We start from the raw sequence: 19,449 nt of genomic DNA on the forward strand, positions 1-19,449 counted from the left end.
TAAATGAAAAATACAAAATAAAAGAAAGGGAATGTGCCCAGAAATGTGCATTAGTAAAAGGCTGGTTTGACGGTTACTACGCAAAATTAAATCTCATTTTGCTTTAAAGTAAGCAACGTTGCAGAACTTTACCAGCAACATTATGCCAAATTTAGTGGCACCAGTCCATAATGCAGTGTTTTTGACAACCCTGAAAAGTCTTACGCCTCCAGCTTTTAATAATAAATGATGATAACTTGAGGCCTGGAAGCTGTACTATGTTGAACGCCAACGACCACCAATTTAATATCTGCTCATGGTCACAGTAACACCTCAGCTAGTCACATGTTACTGTAGTTGTTTTATGGCTTGTTTCTGCTATATTTATATGCAACAATATTGATGTTTGAGCAAATGACAGTGACATTATGACATACTGAAGGATTTGCAGATAGGAGTGATGACAGGAGTACTTTTATGACCTTAAACTCATTTACACACACACACACACACACACACACACACACACACACACAGCATTTTATATGCAAACACACACTGGCCAAGGTGAATTTTCATTGATGAAGTTAATTGTCATTGCTGTAACTTTTTTGTGGCCGGAGCGAAGCTGAACGTAAATCCAGAGCTAAGTGCTGCTGCATCCAGAGAGAGGATGAGTGTGGGAGGGTGGAGGGACTCAGTGAGTTAGGAGAGGAAGAGGACGAGAGAGAGATACATGTAGAGAGGACTATTTTAGATGGTGGTGAAAATGCACTGTATGCGCTGTGTGGGAGAAATGGTGTAGACAGCCATCAGATATTTTTCTTAGCTCATTTTTGTGTGAAAATTCAGTATCTAGTTCTGTTTTCAGGATTTCTTCAACCGTTTATATGCATATTGCGGTTTAGTTTATACTGTGACAAAACAGAGCCATAGTGAGAAAAATTGGGGATTAAAAAGAAAAGGAGAAAACATGAAAAGGGAATTGAAATTACAGGTATGCTCAGAGAGGACAGAAATAAATGTCTGCAAAACATTTCACTTTAATTGCATCTAGTTTCCTGAGTGAAAAAGGAAAAAACATAATGGCAGACTGTTCATACTCCCACAATATGCCTGTAAGTCTCCTTTCATGCAGTCGTTTTGCACAATCATTTATTTGTCCCATCCCAGACTGATGGAGTGTGACAGATGGAGTGCTCTCTCAGATTGGAGATTTACCTTTTTTTTTTTTTTTTGCTCACAAATGTGAATTCATATCAATATCCAATGTGCAATCTTTTTTTTAAAAATTTGTTTTCACCTCCTCTGTATTGGAAAGATGCTTCAGCCCACAGCACCTGAATGCTAGAGAACCCTATAAAATCTGGGGAAAAATTAGTTAAAATAAAAAAAACATCTATAAACTTTAAGTACAAAATAATTAAGTTAACAGGTTCCCCTCCAAAGTTTGGACATTTTGTAAAATTATTTCTAATGTACCCATCAATTTCACCATTTTGCAGTAGGTGTGATTCACAGGAATTGGTTGTGCCTATGACTATTGTTCACTCATGTTTTAAATCATTTGAAAAAGCAATGATCTATTCAGTCTGATCAATCATGCCCAACCACGACATCAAACCTAATGGTGTGCGTGCTTACAGCCTAAAAGATAATATCAGTGGAAATGGTAAATGGGTAATCATCAACTTTGTATGCCTCCGCGCTGACAATAGTCATGGCCAGTGGCATTATTTTTTTCATGTTGTCCGTCTGTGCTATTCTTGTGAACGCAATATCTCATGAACACCTGGGAGTTTCCTTAAATTTGGCACAAATGTCCACTTGGACTCAACGATGAACTGTAACTTGCATTCATCTCATTTTTGTGAACGTGATATCTTAAGAACACCTTCTGAGAATTTTGCGTTATATTTTGGGACAACTTACAAAATCTATTGTTTATGTGTCTGGAAACTTTTCTTTAACTCTCTAACAAAGGATGATTCTCACTGAATGTTTGACAATAAATTGACCCTGTAGAACATTTTGCGTCAGAATACACTGTGTAACTAAATGACAAGCATTGAAGCTTGAATTGGAAATGAAATTATAAAAAGATTCACAAGGGAAAATGAAAATAAGAACAAATTAAAAGTTTTGAAGTGATGTAAATTAAATCACTGCCGCAAGAAAGAGTGTTTGTGTGAGTGTGTGAATTTGAAGAAGAGACACACAAACAAAATGTTTTATCCAATTCCTATTGCTGTTCTTCAGTCTTTGTTTTTATCTTTTCTATTCATTGTTGTCATTGTTTTCACCTTTAAACTGACTCACAAATTTCCCTTTTTGTTATAGTATTGCTTTCTATTCCAGTGTCTGTTCCTGGTCCTCTCATTAAGTCTCTCTCAGTTCTGTCCTCTTAATCTCTGTTCATCTCTTCCTTCAAACCTCAATTTCACTCTTCCATTTGCAGGTGAATCTCGCATATAATGAGACTTCTTGATTAAGTCCATTGTTTCTGTTGCTCTGCATACTTTACACAAAACATAGAAATTATTTTTTTGGCAAACTCATTTTTTCACAAATAACAATTGAGGCTAACCTTTCCAGATACTGGAGCATTATTAATGGAAAACAGCTTAATATAAAAAATGTAATGTAGAAGAATACAGCTGGCAGAAAAGCATGCATAAATCCATTCACAAAATCTTGTTGCAGCAGTTTATGATTTTCTATGTTCTGACTTCAACTATTGAGTGAAAGCAGAAGCGTGAGAAACACCTCCAGGACAAATCTTGCAGAACTCGGCTTTATTACATAGCTGTCAGTCTGCATCATGCTCATCTCTCTTGGGTCGCCTTCTTTTCTCAACTGCACAGTCCCTCGCTGCTTCTCAAATACCTGCAGCTATCCCTGGGTGAACTGCTCTGTGGACAGATAGTGGGACATGGACTCAGACATCTTTGCATTTTGAAAAGCTCTTACATTTTTTTTTCTATTCATGATGTTAACTTGAAAAACATTAACCATATACCGTAATACACACTTTTGCAAGATTATAGCAGTAAACAGATTGACGTACCTGATAATTAAGCAGCTTTAGCATGTTTTATTTGAATTAAGGTCACAATAAAATAAAAAAAACACCATTGAAAAACACAGCAGGGTTATATAAATATTTCAAATATCCTCATGCAGTCTCAGGTGGTAGTTTAGGGTTTCATGTGTTCCTGTGTTGATTCTGTCCATTTCAACAAACATCAGTGTAAGGAAATGGACAAATGAAGGTATGGCCGATACTGATGGAAAAACAAACTTGCGGACAGTTGTGAAAAATACTGTGGGAGACAACAAAGTGTCCCTGACATTATAGCTCAACAGCTTAGACAAACTCAAATGTACATCACACTTATGACTCTGCATACGTGCGTACCCTACTTTGTACCCTTTGCTGTAGCCTGACATGCACCATCCCAAAAATGTAACCATATCATAGTGATGCAGACCTCTTTATTATTTTTGTAAACTGAAATCCACTTCTTTAAGTAGAAGCAAAGCTTTCATCTAGTCTTACTTCACAGATAAGAAACAATAAATTGTGAAGACATTAAAGCCTCCCACAAAATAGCAATTTATGTCCTTTGTGTGAGTATATAGATGTATGACGTTTATCGTTCCCTCGTCAAAAAGCCTATGGGTTTTTTCCATCTGATTTTGGGTCTTGCAGAAAAGCTCTGTGGTAAACAACATTTATGATGCTTGCACATTTTGTTCAGCATGATAATCTTTACAACAAACACCACTTTCAGTATTTTTGAAGCCTAGGTGTAATCACCAGAGGTAAAAATCTATTACCAGGTTAAAACCAATTGCACTTCAGTGGCGTCGCCTCTGCTATGAAGCTGTGAAGCAATGTTCAGCACAGTTTGGGATTACTGGCATTCTGTAGTCTCATTAAGCAACTTTTTAACAACCACCTTTTTTAAGACACAACAACAGCTTCAGAGTTTGTGAGTAGGGAATTTACTGATGTATTTTATGTCTTGGAATAAAACATTAAAGTCTTTTAAACTTGTGTTTAGAAAAGACCCTATTTTAGCATCTAGCTAAAAACCCATTCAAAAATCCCATAGACTTTGAGATGAGGGAACCAGAGGTGCTGAAATGCTCATTCATTTCCAGGTTTTAGGACTTATTTCTGGGATTCTCTATATCCTTAGGCAAGATACTGAACCCAAAATTGCCTTTGTGTATGAATGTTTAAAACTGAGAAGCAGGTGGCACCTTGTATTGTAGCCTTAACCACCAATATATGAATGTGTGAATGGGTGAATTTGACATATAGTGGTTAAGTGCTTTAAATGGTCGAGAAACCAGAAAGGTGCTATAAAAATGCAGGTCCATTTATCATTTATATGAGCAGAAGAAAAGTCTACTTGCTGCTAGGCTAATTTATGCAATTTAAAATGTTATAGGCATGTTAGCATGTTGTTTATGAGGGGAAAAACCTGTCTAGCAAATGACAGTTGTTTTGCTTTGAACCATGTAAGTTATAATAGAATTGTTTAATCTTGTCAAATGTTTTTGCTGTTAAGCAATGTTTTGTGTTTGTTTGTTGAAACACTCAAACCTGACTACACTTTACCAAAGCTCAACAGCAATGCCAACTCACATTTTGAAGGTGTAATTACAGAGCAATACAGACACACCATCACACAAGTATAAATCATAGTAGTTTGGCTGCTTGTGTAACGCTTCCACTCAGGATGATTCAGTGTCAAAATGTGAGTTCTGTTAGAGCAGTCATGTTAACTGCAGTGTTGTCAAAGCAGTGTCCAATTTGTAATATATCCTCAAGTTTAATCACATTTAACCAGTGTTTCCAGCTTGGCCATTTGGCCTTTCCATGTTTTGCAGCATTTTGTCTTTAAAATGCCATGTACCATGCAAGGTGCAATGAATTCATCACAAAGTCTTAAACTCTGGTCTGTCTGACTCTGGCTGATTGTGATGCAGGACTTTGTCAGGGCCGAGAGAGAGAACTCAAATAAATCAGTCTCGGAAAATGAAAATGAACTCTTTCATAATTTAATTTGAAAGGGAGTTGAGGCATCAAGGTGAAAGACTGAATTAAACATGTGCTGCAATTTTTTCTCACCAAACCATTTTACAATATACAATGATTTGCAGTCAATGAATTTTGAATCAATACACTTACACTTCTCTCTGTTTCTTTTAGCTCTGCTTCTGCTGTATGACGTCACAAACAAGTCATCCTTTGACAACATACAGGTAGGTTACTATTTGCCGCTTATTGTAATTGTTCACACTACTACGTTTTAGAAATGTGTGTCATATCTAAAAACCTCAGTTTAACTTTGTGTATTATTTTTTTCACACACATGTTCAAATGTCACACCTGAGATGGTAATTTGCAGTGATGTTTGTAGCTCGATTATGTCCACGTGTTGTCACTGACTGACTGGATGATATGGCTTTGTTACGTCAAAATGCTTAGCTTCATTGTTGATGTCACTTCAGGCAACATCATTAATCCATGTTTTTGTCAAAGTCAGCTCGTGTGACAGATGGTTAGACAAGCAGTGAATGATCTGAAGAAAAAGAGAGGGAGAGAAAAACAAGAGGGCACATAAGAACAGGGGAGATTGAGAGTAATGAGGGACAGCATGGTCAGCTTTTCTTCAAAACCTAATGTCCTTTCTGTGGACCCCAGGGACCTCATCTGTCCTCCAGCCAGTCTTCATCCCTCTCTTTCTCTCTCCACTGGACCGTACTACTTCTAACAAGGCAAAGACCACATGACGTTAAATGAGACTTGTCATGGCTGCTCTTCCACATAGAATCAGATATTGGCAGTCAGAGCCAGAAACATGTATCATAAAAATTTGTCAGTGTTCACTTTCATGATGAAGTGATAACCAAATAGTCACTGGGTTAAATGTGCCTTCTCTGAAGTAGTACCTCCTCTGCTCTTCTTTTTCCCAGAGAACCTTACCTCAAACTTTATTAAACTGGAAAGGAATAGCTTTTATTAAGCAATTTAGTTTGAGTTAAGTTATATTTTATTAGTCCCTGAAGGTTCATTTGTCTTCTGCATCTGATCCATCTAATCATTACTGAGCAGTGAGCAGCCCCAGAGACTGGCTCCTGTTCTGAGGTTGTTGTTTTGGTCAATAGCAGTTAGATACATGTCTTTGGATTGGCGATATCCACACAAACCCCGTTCCACCAAATTAGCTTTGGTTCTTAAAGTGGTTCCATTCAGTTTTCTTGAAATCCTGGTGCTATCTAGCGAACCAGCCTGCGTTTCTACCAGTTTTGAGTGGAAATAATGTAATCAAGGATGTGTCATCAGTGGAGGGCGTTGCACAATGCACAACAGAAGTAATTAGTAGTATCAGCATGGGGGATGGCATTGATTACATGCAAGCTTTTGTTCTTTAATTACAGATATTTGTCTTTCATCCAAAAAAAAACAAGCATGGACCAACTAATAATGATAAGAAGACTATTATATGCAAGACTACATTCTCTCTTTCCTGCCTGTAAAATATATGACGCCTGCAGATATTGTCAATCATGGTTTTCCACTTCAGGTCAAGGAAACCTGCTACTATTTTGTTTCATCTGGAAACCAACTTTTCAGGTTCCAAACCAATTTATTTTTTGTATTTTTTGTCAAAATGCTCCAAACCTTTCAAAATTAGGAGCGAAACCAAGATGGAACTCATCTCATATTGGCTGTGAAAATTGTTATTAGTTCTGACCATTGTGGTATCTTTCCTGCTCACTGGCACCATAGACTGTATAAAAATGATGGACTTAATTACCGTGATGTCACGCATTGGTTTGTGGACTACCGTTTTGAAGCCTAGAGTTTGGCATTTTAAACTATCACCACCTTGGATATATGTAGCCAGAAGTGACCATATTTGGATGAGAGGGTGGATCTATCCTGAACGCTAGCTCCCAGCTGCTAGCTTAATTAGCACACTTCATTGCAGTCTATGGTTAGCTGTGATAATGGTAATGCTAGTTTGGGCTTGCAAGACACAGGCTTGAACCATTAAAAAAAACTGTACTTAGCTATAAAACTGAACATCAGACTTCTTAGAGGGTCTTTTAGTACAACCAAATGCTAAACAAGATTTTTTTAGGTGACCAAAATGTTACAATTAGCTTTCATGTTTTGGTAACACCCTAAAATAGTGACAGCCATGGCCACACCTACACTCCATGAATCTAGGGTTATGCCATGGTTATAAAATAGTTGCCATGGTTGCCATGTCATTGTTGTCAACAGACGGCATCCACCTGTCTCTCAAAGAGGTCACATCCATAATTATGAATTTTTAATCCTTCAAAAACTTTTTTTTTTGTACCAGGCTGTACACATGTTATTTCTGCTGTAAAATCAAGCTGTTTTACATGGTGGTCTAACAAGATAGACCTGCTTTTGGCAACAGCCTGTAGTGGCAATTAAAGGAAATTTTTTTTGCACTTCTTCGTCGGCCAAATTTTTTAGCCCTGGAGCTTGCCGTTTGCTTGGCACAGACCGTTAAATGTTGTGGCTGTATGCACTGAAAAAAGATCTGATAATTAAAGATTAAACTGTAAGAATTACTCAAAGAAAAGCATTAATTAGTGCAGATTTTAGGATGGTCATTTCTACATGACGAGATAGATACACAGCTTCAAAGATTCGAAAGACAACATTCTTGTATAAAACTGTGCCTAAGCATATATCTTTTAAAAAAAAAAAAAAAGTTTCTATGATGCAGTCTGTCTTGCAGAACACAGCAGTTTACAAATCAAATCACAATCTAGTCTTGGCTGTCCATAACATTATCTTTGTTGATTCAACTAATTAAAAGAAAATGAAAATTCAATACAAGAGGGCGAATAGCCAACCTGACATAGTCATGCATTATTTAAGTCCATAGAAACAGAAAAAGAGCATTACAGGATGCATTTGCCGCCATAATGGCTTTGAATTGTTCCATTTTATTCAGATATTGCTTTGTGGTAAGTTTACCACTGAGATTGTTCCCTTAAGTGCATTTTTGTTTTGTTTTGTTTATCTAAACAATTCTGAAGCAAGTTTTAAAAGTATAGAAACAAACCTATAATAATAACCTTAAAGTAACAAAGGGAAAAAAAAAAGAATTCAAAGGGATACAGAGAAGTCAAACTGTGCATACATCCCGTCAATCAATCAAACAAAGCATTCATATCTTAATCAATAAAGAAAATAATGTGTTTTTTCAGTCCTGAAACATTTTTTTCTTGGTAAAACTGGATCACACCACTTGTCCCATTTTATGAGTACTTTACAAATGACTGCTTTTCAGAAATATCTCCATTGTACCTTCATCATGTCACTGTTATGGCTTTTTTTATTGGCACTCTTGGCCGTTCCAAGTTAAGCCATGCCATGTTAATTTGCTTCTCCATTCCCAGTTAAAGCACATTGAGACATGCCGAGTCACGCCTAAGAGGTCAAAGCGTGCCGGAGCGTCTCCAAGTGGATGATGTCGGGTGGGCTTTGCCATCATTCAGGGACAATGCTGCAACATCCTGTCTTTGTTTTTCAAGCAACAGGCATTAGATGCACAGCAAAATTGTAAGAACATCTCGAAAATCCAAGATGAAAACTACCACCTGTTGCACAGTGCAATAATTAACAGCACCAGTGTGAGTGCTGCTTTTATTGGCTTACTTATACTCAACGTTAGATACATATACAGAGACCAATGGAGCCTTCCATCCATATTCTGTGTTTTATCCGTTTTTTGTACGTGTCAAACATGTCATCAGCTAAAGACGCATCTCCGTGGGCTGCCTTGTTGTATGGAGCGTTGCACAGAGTTATGCAAAGCCAGTGTTTGTGTATGTCAAATTACTATACGTCGTAATAACTGTTGTTTCCCTCTGTAAATGCATCCTCTGACAGGAGGGTTGGCAATTTTCAACTGCTTTAATTGACACTGGCCATCAAAAAATGTCTTTGTCTCTCAGAGCAGCAAAGGAGCTGTTAAAGAAGGAGAGAGTGTTTGTCACCAGTCTCTGCAAGAGAAACATGATGTGCCCACCTGCCCTGAGAGATCATTAAAACCAAAAAAAGGTTCTTCTTTAGCGCCAGATGTGAACAGCAGCTCAAGGACAGAAGGGGGTGGTGTGTGTGTCTGTGTCTCTGTGTCTGAGTGTCTGTGTCTGTGTCTGTGTGTGCAGAAGGTGGACAGGGCTGACACTGATATGTTGGGCAGGCAGTAACAAAGGGAGGACGAATAACTGTCAGCTATCTGAAACAAAGTCAGCCTTTGTCTTAACTCTTCATGGTCCAACACACAGTGCTTCAGGCTCTGTTTTTGTCCAAAAGCCTTCATCTCAGACAACTGGGAGGACAACTAACACAAAATGTCCCTCACACTGATGTGCCCTGGATTAATCAATGAATGATCCTCTCTTCAATCCAATACAGTGTGCAACAAACAATTATTTTTATTACCAATTAACATTTAGATATGTCAATTACCAATGATTAATTATCAGAGTAGTTGGCTGCTGATAGTAATTGATTAATGGACAAATCACGACAGCGCTATTCCAGTTTTACGCATTTTTTTACAGTCTGGTCCATCCACATTTAATGTGTTTTAGTCCGGAGATTGTCTGTTTTTACATAATTTCTATAGGGCTACTGCTTAAAAGTTGAGGATTCTTTCAGAGACCCCTCAGTCAACTGAGATTCTTCAAGTTGAGTAGTTATTTTCTGTTTTCTTTTGTTTTTTAGTCAGTCATTGTGCTATGTACTTCTGGGAACATTTTGGCCTCCAAAAGTGGCTGCAGAGTCAGCACTCCTTGGTTTTATGCTCCTCTCCAGAGAAAAATGATTACATTACATCAAATGGTCCTGTCCTCAGTGAAGATGTCTGCAACAGTTGCGACCCAAACCTAGGGTGAATCTGAGTAAGACAGGGGAAGACAGGCTTTGCCTGGTGAAAGTCAGAAATAACATTATCTTCCGCCTTCTGTTTAGAAGTGTTGAATTTACATCTCATAGCAATTTAATACAATACACTCTCTGGCTTTTGTGTGATATTTAGTGTCTGCAAAAAATGTTGCCCCAAGGGTTCCCAGAGTCATGGGAAACCTGGAAAAGTCATGATATTTCACAGGACACTTTCCAGGCCTGGAAAAGCCATTTGCTTGGTAAAAAACAATGTTGAGAGTTTTGGAAAAGTCATGGAATTTTATTGAATGTAATGATATTGTTATAATAATCTTACATTGGTAACCTTCCACAAAATGTGACATAACAGCAAATTTAATTTCTGTGGCTGCTGAGATACCGTAGCTCTGATAAGCTTCAATATGTGATGTTTTACCATCACAAACGTTTCTTTATTTTCTTCTTGCGTTCTGTGTCCTCCTTTATGTATGCCCATTAGCTGAAATTGTGTTAGGATAATAGGATAAAGCTAGTGTGTTTGAAAATGCATAGACCCATAATAATGAAAATTATTATTAGCCAGACTCCTGCATGAAGGTCTGTTTTTTTTGTGTGTGTGTTGTTTTACCCATCCATCGCCCCTCCCGCCTGCTCTATAGGTGCCTTGTGTTCCTCACATTATGTCATTACAGGCAGCGTTTCAACCTCGCACCATCCTGCCGCGTTCTCTGCAAATGCGAAAGGTTCCCTTTGGCTGTATTCTGTTATCAGGTGAACATGGTGGGTGACGTCTGGTTGTCCAGCAGCATATAACAACACACACAACCGGTTCTGTCCATTCTTACATCAAAAACACTGTCAAAGTGGTGGTGTTTCACAAGCTCAGAATGAGGTCAGGCTGGATACCCTACCTTGTTTACGATATTAAATGAATGTCACTGTCACCCTGAAACCCGACAAATATTTGTATTCAACAGCCAAATCCGATTTGACAGGGAATGTAGGGCTGTACCTGACTTAGAAGATGTCATTGTTAATTCTTACATATCAGAGTGTTAGGCTACTACAGAAAATTTTTAAGACCCTGGCCCTTTGTGTCCAAAGTTTCACATGAGGGTGTTCCTTTTTGTCTTTAGTGAGTTGATTCTGTTTCCCTTCCCTGGGGGGTAGCAGGTGAATCTCTTTCTATAGATGCCCTAATATACCAAAAGATTTTTACAACACTAGTCTCTTTTCCTCTTTTCCTACTTAGAAACTTTGTTTGCTGTATCTCACTTTACATTGGCACAGTTGTGCCTCAGACTGTAGAGTTTTGTTTGTTTTTCGTCTCCCAGAGATACATTTGGGGTAATCTTTGGAGACAAAGTTTGACAAGTCCTTCTCTGCCCTGCTTAGCCCTCCCTCCTCACTCTCTCAACCCCACATCCATGTTAAGTCATTGTCTATTACAGCAACGAGATGCTGGCAGCAAGCTACAGATGCCTGCTGGCACACCGCTGCCTAACGAGCACTAACTCATGTTAATGAACGCTAATGGTGATGAATGCCACCGTGAAGGAGAGGGAGAAACGAGAGGCGCAAATCATTCTCTCCTCCTCCGCTCCTCTCTGCGGTGTATTATTGTCTCCCCAGCTAGGAGACATTTAGGCAAGCAAAGCATTAACGTCATACGAGCTGTCCATCATCTGAGGAAGGAAGACTTAACACTTCAGGCGAGAGACACTCGGTCAAAACAGTTCATCTCATGCTCTGACTTCACTATATCTGAAATATATGCTGTGGCCATTTGGATCTTTTAATTGTGTTTTATGTGGTTTAAAGACGAAAGTGCAATTTTTAAAAATCTACAGATCTGACATTTTATCTTGTTTGTGCGCTGAAGGCTTTTAGTTACTCAGGTGTTTCATGTAGTCCGTTGTGGTCAGCACCGTGAATCAACCTATTGTTTATGTTGTACACAATGGCAAGAATTTATTGGTGTAAGCCACTTGAGCAGGAATACAAAAGCCATTTAGTGATGTGATGAATGTCGTCTTGTCAGAGGTAGTGCTTCAGGGAGACTATAAGAGTCCATTTAGCCCCCTGCTGCAAATCATTTGTCTGGGTTACTCAGTTAAAAAGCAGCCTGGCTCCTGTGGTGCTCTCATTCAAAGCTGGAATCATTTTGCTGTTGATGGGAATCAGAAAGGTTATCAAAGCAAAACAATTCAGTGTGGTCTGTCTGTCTGTTAATTGACCTGCAGTTCCTGAAACCCACCATTTAGAAAGGGCAGCAGACTGTTCTGGTGATTAAAGAGATTGCCCGTCAGCTTTAGGATCGCACGCTAAGCTGCGATTTTGGCCAGAGTGGTGGTTTGTTGGAATGTTTGCATTAACCTGACAGCAGGGAGCTCGTATTAACAGCGTGAAAGATAACTGTCAGAGGCAACAATGGAAGTAGCTTGACAATGTTATACCACCTCTTGTGATGTTGATTCCACTACAGAAGAGACCTGGTGATCACTAAAATCAGGTGGGAGGAAAAAAAGTGGATATATCAGTATCGGCCAAATGCGTATTGGATATCGGCAAAAAATCCAGTATTCCTAGTATATAAACAAAACAATGAACTGAAAGATGCAAAAATTGCTCCATAGAGCTGAAGGGTAACTACAGTCCCAGGTGATGATTTTCAGTGGGTTTGTCACTACATGAAATCCTCTTTGTTTTCATTGTTAATGAAGACGTTATATTATATCAGACTAGAACAGTTTTAACTGGAACTCTGATCCGAAAACAGTCATAATGATTTTTGAAGGCCGTGACCAACAACATATTTTAACACTTAGTTCCATAGGACTTGCTGACGTGTCCTTAATAAGACACCAGCTCCAGTGGTGCTGTTTTGTAGCTGAACCTTTTGAAATCCCCACCGTGTTCTCATAGCGTTAGAACTGATCAGCACTCGGGCACCAGTCCAAGTGAAGCAGCCTCATAAGACACAAACTCTGTTTCATATTAACTGTGCAGATCAATAGCTGTAACCGGGATTAGAATACATTCTCTATAAGTATAATAAAATGATTCTTACTGAACCGTCTAGCTTTGATGCTGAGTGTTAAATGATGTATTACTCTGCAGCTGCAGTTGCTCTTGCATCTGTGTGTGTGTGTGTGCACGTGCTGATGCCTGAATGCTTGATCATGCTTATATGTCTGTGTTGTAGAAACCCAATGAAAGCAATGAGAGAGATAAGACCTTCATTCATCTCTCTCTGTCTGCCCCCTGGGCATGGACTGGCTTCAAATGAAATGGCCGCCTGCCTGCCTGCCTCATAGCTGTTTAGTTAAATGTCATGGCACCGCCGCACCAGATGGTGACGAGAGAAAGTGTCAGTAAATAATGCAGCAATATGAATTCAAATACCATTCATTTATAATCAGAGGACACTCTGGCCGTTTTAGAAGTGTATCATTTCAAACGTTGTATGAAGAATGTCATTGATTTTTGCAGACCATAACGTTTTCGAGGGCGTGACACGCTGTAATCAGCAATCATTACCTTCTCACTCACACATCACCTGTAATTCGGTCTCCTGTGTGGAACATTATTAGTGTGTCAGCTCCGTTGCTTCAGTAGATTACTGCCTGTGCTTGACTGTAGTCACATGATTCAGCCAGTGGAGTGTAGCCCTGTGAAAGCAAAGTGTCAGTGTTCACTGCTTTCTGTGGACATTTCCATTTACTTGGATGTCAGCTGCAAAGTGACAAAACAGATGGGGCTCTTATGTGCATACAAGAACACAAAAACAGCAAGATGAATGAAGATGTCTCATAAGATGCTGTTGTTGGAGCAATTCAATTTCCTAAAAGGAGTAAAATAAATGGAATGCCTCAGAGGAGGGATTCATGTCAGAGGTGTATGAATGTGTCTGTGAAAATAACTTCAGAATAGGTGTCCTTGTTGCACGATTTTTTATTTCACATTTTTTGCTCAAAAAAAAAGGACTTTGTTGATGAGAGCCTGAAAAAAAGGGACGGCCATCTCCTCTTCATCATCTCGCTGTTCTTTGTTACATAACGCCTCATTCTGCCTGCTCACCAGAAAAGTGCTTTTTAATGTTCCCTGTTGCAACTCTGCAGAGGGAAGCTCTTTACCTGTGAGGGGGCTGACGAAGGTCAAAGTTATACAAATGCTCTCAGAAAGAAATGATTTGCCAACTGTGTCTATGTAGCTCTTCTTTCAGCACAACAAATCAAAGTCAGATTTTCATAAATTAAAGAGCTTGACGGCCCCTTCATCTTTTTGAACTGTGAGTCTATTTATCAAAAAGGACGGGCATGTATTAGTGCTGTTGTTTGCATTTTAACTGCCTTAAAATACTTTAATGAACTGGAGTAAGTAGTACTGAAAAGAACAAATATTCAAGGCTAAACCTTTTGGAATCCATTTAAAAGGCCGGTTTAAGAAAAAAAAAGTTTGGGGATAACCTTGACAGAGCTTTGGATCTATAAAGAATTATGCTGCAAGTGTCTTTCCTGTTTCGGGAAAAACAGCTCCAATCTAAGATGCAGGGTTAAACAAAGAGTTTCCTGTAACAAAGTCACTTTAATGAATAGACTTTATAAGATAACGGACATAGCTGTTGTGATGTCACCCACTGGATTGTAGTCTGCTATTTTGAAGCGTCAGGTTCAGCATTTTGGCCATCACCATCTTGAATTTAAAGAGCAAGAAATGACCATATTTGGATGTTAGGGTTGATCTGACTTATAGCACTATAGCGACACCTTTAATTATGCAGAACTTTAACTTTTAACATGAGGGATTTACTCGCTTTTGTAGCCAGGCTCAAGAGGCCATGTGAGGAACTGCAGTTTTTGGCATTTTCAGTTGGCTTCATTTCTCAGCTTCTTAGTTTGCCGCTTAGTTTTACACATTGACTGTATGAATAATAGACGTGGCTACTGTGCCATTAACCACTGGTTTGGGGACTATCGGTTTGAAGCCTGGAGTCAAGCATTTCATCCATCTCTATCTTGGTTTTTTGGTGCCAGAGGTGACCATATGTGGATGAGCACATTGAGCTGTGGAAGAGTGAGGGGTGGATCTGACAAGATCTAGCAACACCCAAACAAATAATCTGAGATCCAGGGGTCCTAAAATGTGTATTCTTCCAGTCTTGCAGTCATCATCCACATTGTTTGTCTGTGTCTGAATCCTGTTAGTTACACCAACTATCAGCAGTTTGAGGAAAATGTGTGATTCCTCTAAAACTCGGCTCTGTAAACCTTATTGTTTTTCCTCTGTTTGCTGATATTATTGCTTCCCTTCCGATTCCCAGTTAACTTGTGCTGAAGAGAAAAAACATATCTTGTGGAACATAAACAGCTGGTCAAAGACAAATATTGGTAATATTTTGCAGAAACACTCACAGGATCCAGCGGATATACAAAAGCTCTCTGTTTTTCTGTCACTATCTCTGTTGTCTTTTCAGAGTGTTTTATCTCAAACTGGCCTGAGAAAATGCAGAGGCGTCATCATTGTTGTTGTGGTTACTCTGGCTTTTTATCACGTATCTGCAATCCCTTTATCATCCAGACAGAAGGACCTTGTTTGAAAGAGTGTGAAAATGGATTTCAATTATATGTTTGAGCACAATAGTAAGTGACTTCTAAAAAAAGTGTAGGTGGCTTTTACAAATTTGAATACCAACACTAATTATATTACTTTTGGTCTAATGACAAAAACAAATTAAATTTTGGTGATAAACAGACAATACAATACTATTAACACAGCATGTTGTGTGGATTATGTGGAGTAATTATGTTTGTGTTTGTGGAGCAGCATGTTGCTCTCCAAATCTTTCAAAGCGGCCCTCATGAGAAACTGTAACCACTTTCTCTGACTTTTCATCCAGTGCCGTCATGAGGTCACAGTCTGAAATTGTCCAGTTCTTCTGTTTATGATCAAAGACCTGCAAAACTGCATACTGCATGATGTGTTTTGTGCTTATTGTCAAATGTTAGCGCTGCTGCAAACATTTAATCTTTTTTGTAATCTGTCCTTTACAACTCCACCACCTGAAATACTTATGCAGTTACCAAATCAAATCTATCTCTTAAAGCTGGGGTAGGCAATTTAAAAATTGTCCAATCCTCCAGAGCTGGGGTGTGAGCTGACTTGATTTGTGTTGCTGAGGCTGCAGACTGGAAGTCTCTCTCTGGGGCTGCTGCCAGCTTTTCTTCTGGTTATATATGGATTGTAGTGGCTTGGAGTGGTGGAGGACATGCTGTTGTTAGAGGCTAGCGAACATAATCTACATAAACGTTAACATGGAGCCACAGCCGTCCTAAAAGTGGGTAGGGAGAAAGGAAAACAGGCAAAATACAGTAGACAACAACAGTTAATGTTGTGGGGTTTTTTAAGTTTATTGTAGCTTCTTTACAAAAGATTTTTTCTAAACCTATCTGAAAGCTTTTATACAGTTAAAATTGCCAGCAGCCATAAATTCTAACCAGATAGAACCAGAGATTTTGATTTAATCACTACTGTGGATGTGCGCTGCTGCATGTGTTTGCAGTGCACAGTTTTGTTGCAGAATCCACTTGGTGTCAGAAGTGTTAATAAGCCTGCAGCATGTCAAGACGTTAGCGCTGGGTCTAAGATGTTGTTGGGATCGTAATAGCAAAAGAAGAAATGGTGGATCAAAGTAGAGGTATCTCAGCAAAGGTCACCGTCCTCCCACACAGGGTGACTATCAATGTCTCAAAGTCAGTGAAGTCTTTATATGGCTTTAGGTGGTTTCAGAGCTTTTCTACACTTGTTTTCTTCTTTATTTTATTGTGGCTTATTTTGTATCAATTCCAGTGTGAGATCTAAAATAAAATTTGTCTTAACACAATGAATGCACTTGATAAATGCCAAAAAAAATCTCCATGAAGAGATGCTTCTTTAGACCAAAAAAAAAATGTGAATTTTAAAGAGAGGAACTGTGTTTACAAGGACTGACATGAGGACTGACAAGATATCAGTTTGATTGACAGGAAGGCGCCGAGCTCCACACCCCATCTCTGACACACAGTACATGTCTCTGGTAACAATTGGCACACATGCCATGGAGGATCATGATAATGAGGACCGTGTGTGTGCACACAATCTCAAAACTGGCACACACCTAACAGGGGAAGCTCTACATCTACAGTCCTGCCATGAGGTTAGATGATGCACAGATCAATTTATTTTAATGAAAATGTGGCAAAGTGACACATTTGCAGGTTAATGACTTCAGTTCTTTTTGTTATGCAGCTTTGGAACCTTTCAGGCTGCTCACGCTGAATCTCCATTTTGCTGGCACTTGACATTTCACACTCCATTCTTTTCAATTCGTCATATATTGAAAGTCTTAAATTATTGATTTCCTCTTTTATATTCAGACATTCAGAATTTGGGGGAATCCATTCATGAGGTCAACGTTTTGTCTTGCGCTGGCAGGTTTTTGTGGACTGATTTCGTTTACCTCTTGACTCACTACGAATGACACACATAATTGGTCCTTCACCTCTGCTTTTCTCGCCGTCATGCATGTCGTTTGACACACGAGATCCATGAAAATGTCACAAAAGTAGGTAAAGAGAATCAAAACCACAGCATACTGAATCAGAGGGGTATATTCCAATAGCTCTTCTAAATTTATTTTTTAATATATAACAAGACAGTGAAAGGTAGGCTTTTCAAACAGCTCAGAAGAAAAAAAGCAAAACAAAGAAATCATTTTAACGTGTGCACTAATGCAGTCATTTCAAGGAAAGAAAAGCGTTTATGAAGATTTTCTAAAATACTCACTATATTCTTCTTCATTATAAGATAACTGAATAAGTGTCATCAGTAAGAAATACTTTAATTTCATCTTAAATTGATGAGAAACCGAAAAGAAAAAAAGATTTTACAATTTAAAAATCTGTTTAAAAAACATACTTTTAACTGATTATTACCCTTTACATGCATTTCCAAAAGCCTCCAATATACCTTTGAATATACTATTATTTACTCAGCAATGGGTTATTATAATCTACTATAGAACTCTTTTTTTCTCATTATTCCCTTGTTCATTCACCGTTATTTATTCTTTATATTCTATTCTATCTAAAGGATTTTTATTTTAAGATCATATAATGTATAGTGTCTAATGTTTACTTTTTGCTGTCTTGTAATCTGGGCTGCTGGACACCAGAATTTCCCTCTCAGGGATGAATAAAGTATCTTTAATTCTATCTATTCTATGAAAATAGAATCTCATTCTTTCTCATTGTTAATGTTTACTATAGCCGCTCTGCTCTTCTATGCTACTAACCAAAAAAATTCATCAGTGTAATGTTTTAGCTGTGTTATATTTATGTTTTTCATATAAATTTTAATTGTGTGCCCTCAATGTCAGATTTCCCAGGGTCATTGAAAATGGCATTAAATTCTGATATTTTTCAGAGGGTTGTATCAGAGTTACCAATTTCCATATTGTGACAACATTACTGGGGAACCGTGACGATTTTTTTTGCTTGTTACAGTGTAGAAAAGAACTTTCAAAACAAATTTTTATGTATGAATGTGGAGATACCTGGCGGCAACCTCCAGGGCTTAAAAATAAAGCGAAAGTGCCAATAACTGCAGTTTCTGTAATGGCCACTTGAGGCTGGCTCCAAGAGTGATGCAATCCACATAGACCCTCATGTTAAAGTGCCTCAACTGTACAGTGGAAATGAACATGTTTACAGCCTGGTAAAAAACTGTTTGTTTTTTTTTTGTATCTACAGCTAATGGTCAACATTCAGGACAACTGAACAGGGAGTTCATTTTTATATAAATTACCCATTTATTTTTTGTTAAGGTGTAAAGATATGCATATTTAAAGGCAGTCCACTTGAGTGACAGGCTGTCCCGAAGGCATCGCCACAGTTGCTCCTCCACAGCACCACCCTCTTGTTCAAATATGGTCACTTCCGGCTCCAAAAAAAAAATTCGTCCAATTCTAGGCTTTAATACGGCAGTCCACAAACCAGTGAGTCGACGTCACGGTCATTGTGTCCATTATTTTATACAGCCTATGTAAGATACTTACCCTTTAACACTTCAACTTTAAAAACAGAAGAGTCACATGTATGTAAGCTTACTTACAGTCTCAGAGCAACTTGGAAACCCGGGCATAGTGTTATATTTTATTTTGGTTTGGTTTTTCTCCAAAGAAAAGACTTTGATCTGCAAATGCTCTGAGTTGACCTTGTTTCATCTCAATATGTATTTTTTTTTCTTCCCTTTGGCAATGTGCACTTGTGTTTCTTTTGTCTTTGTGGTGTTTGGTCAGAGGGCCAAGCTGAATCACATTATCTGTAAAGACTTCAATAGATGAATAACAAGGGGGGGATTTTCCATTGAGCTGAAGCAATTACTTTATTCAGTATTACTCACTTTTTTTTATTATTCAGGGTTATATACTCTGAAAACTGTAAACTTATCTGACTGAAAGAGAAACTGGTTCA

At 38.4% G+C, this 19,449-nt stretch overlaps 1 protein-coding gene across 1 annotated transcript in view; it reads left to right on the plus strand.

Moving 5' to 3' along the window:
* LOC121957120 (ras-related protein Rab-26-like) overlaps positions 1–19,449 on the plus strand; it is a 68,088-nt gene that overhangs the window by 33,430 nt on the left and 15,209 nt on the right. Inside the window, exon 5 of the mRNA XM_042505638.2 lies at positions 5,204–5,256. Coding sequence (XP_042361572.1) covers positions 5,204–5,256 — 53 coding nt within the window. The remainder of the gene's footprint in view (positions 1–5,203; positions 5,257–19,449) is intronic.

The sequence above is a fragment of the Plectropomus leopardus genome, chromosome 18, assembly GCF_026936395.1.
Source record: "Plectropomus leopardus strain MGB_pleo_1.0 chromosome 18, ASM2693639v1, whole genome shotgun sequence".
Classification (NCBI taxonomy): Eukaryota; Metazoa; Chordata; class Actinopteri; order Perciformes; family Serranidae; genus Plectropomus; species Plectropomus leopardus.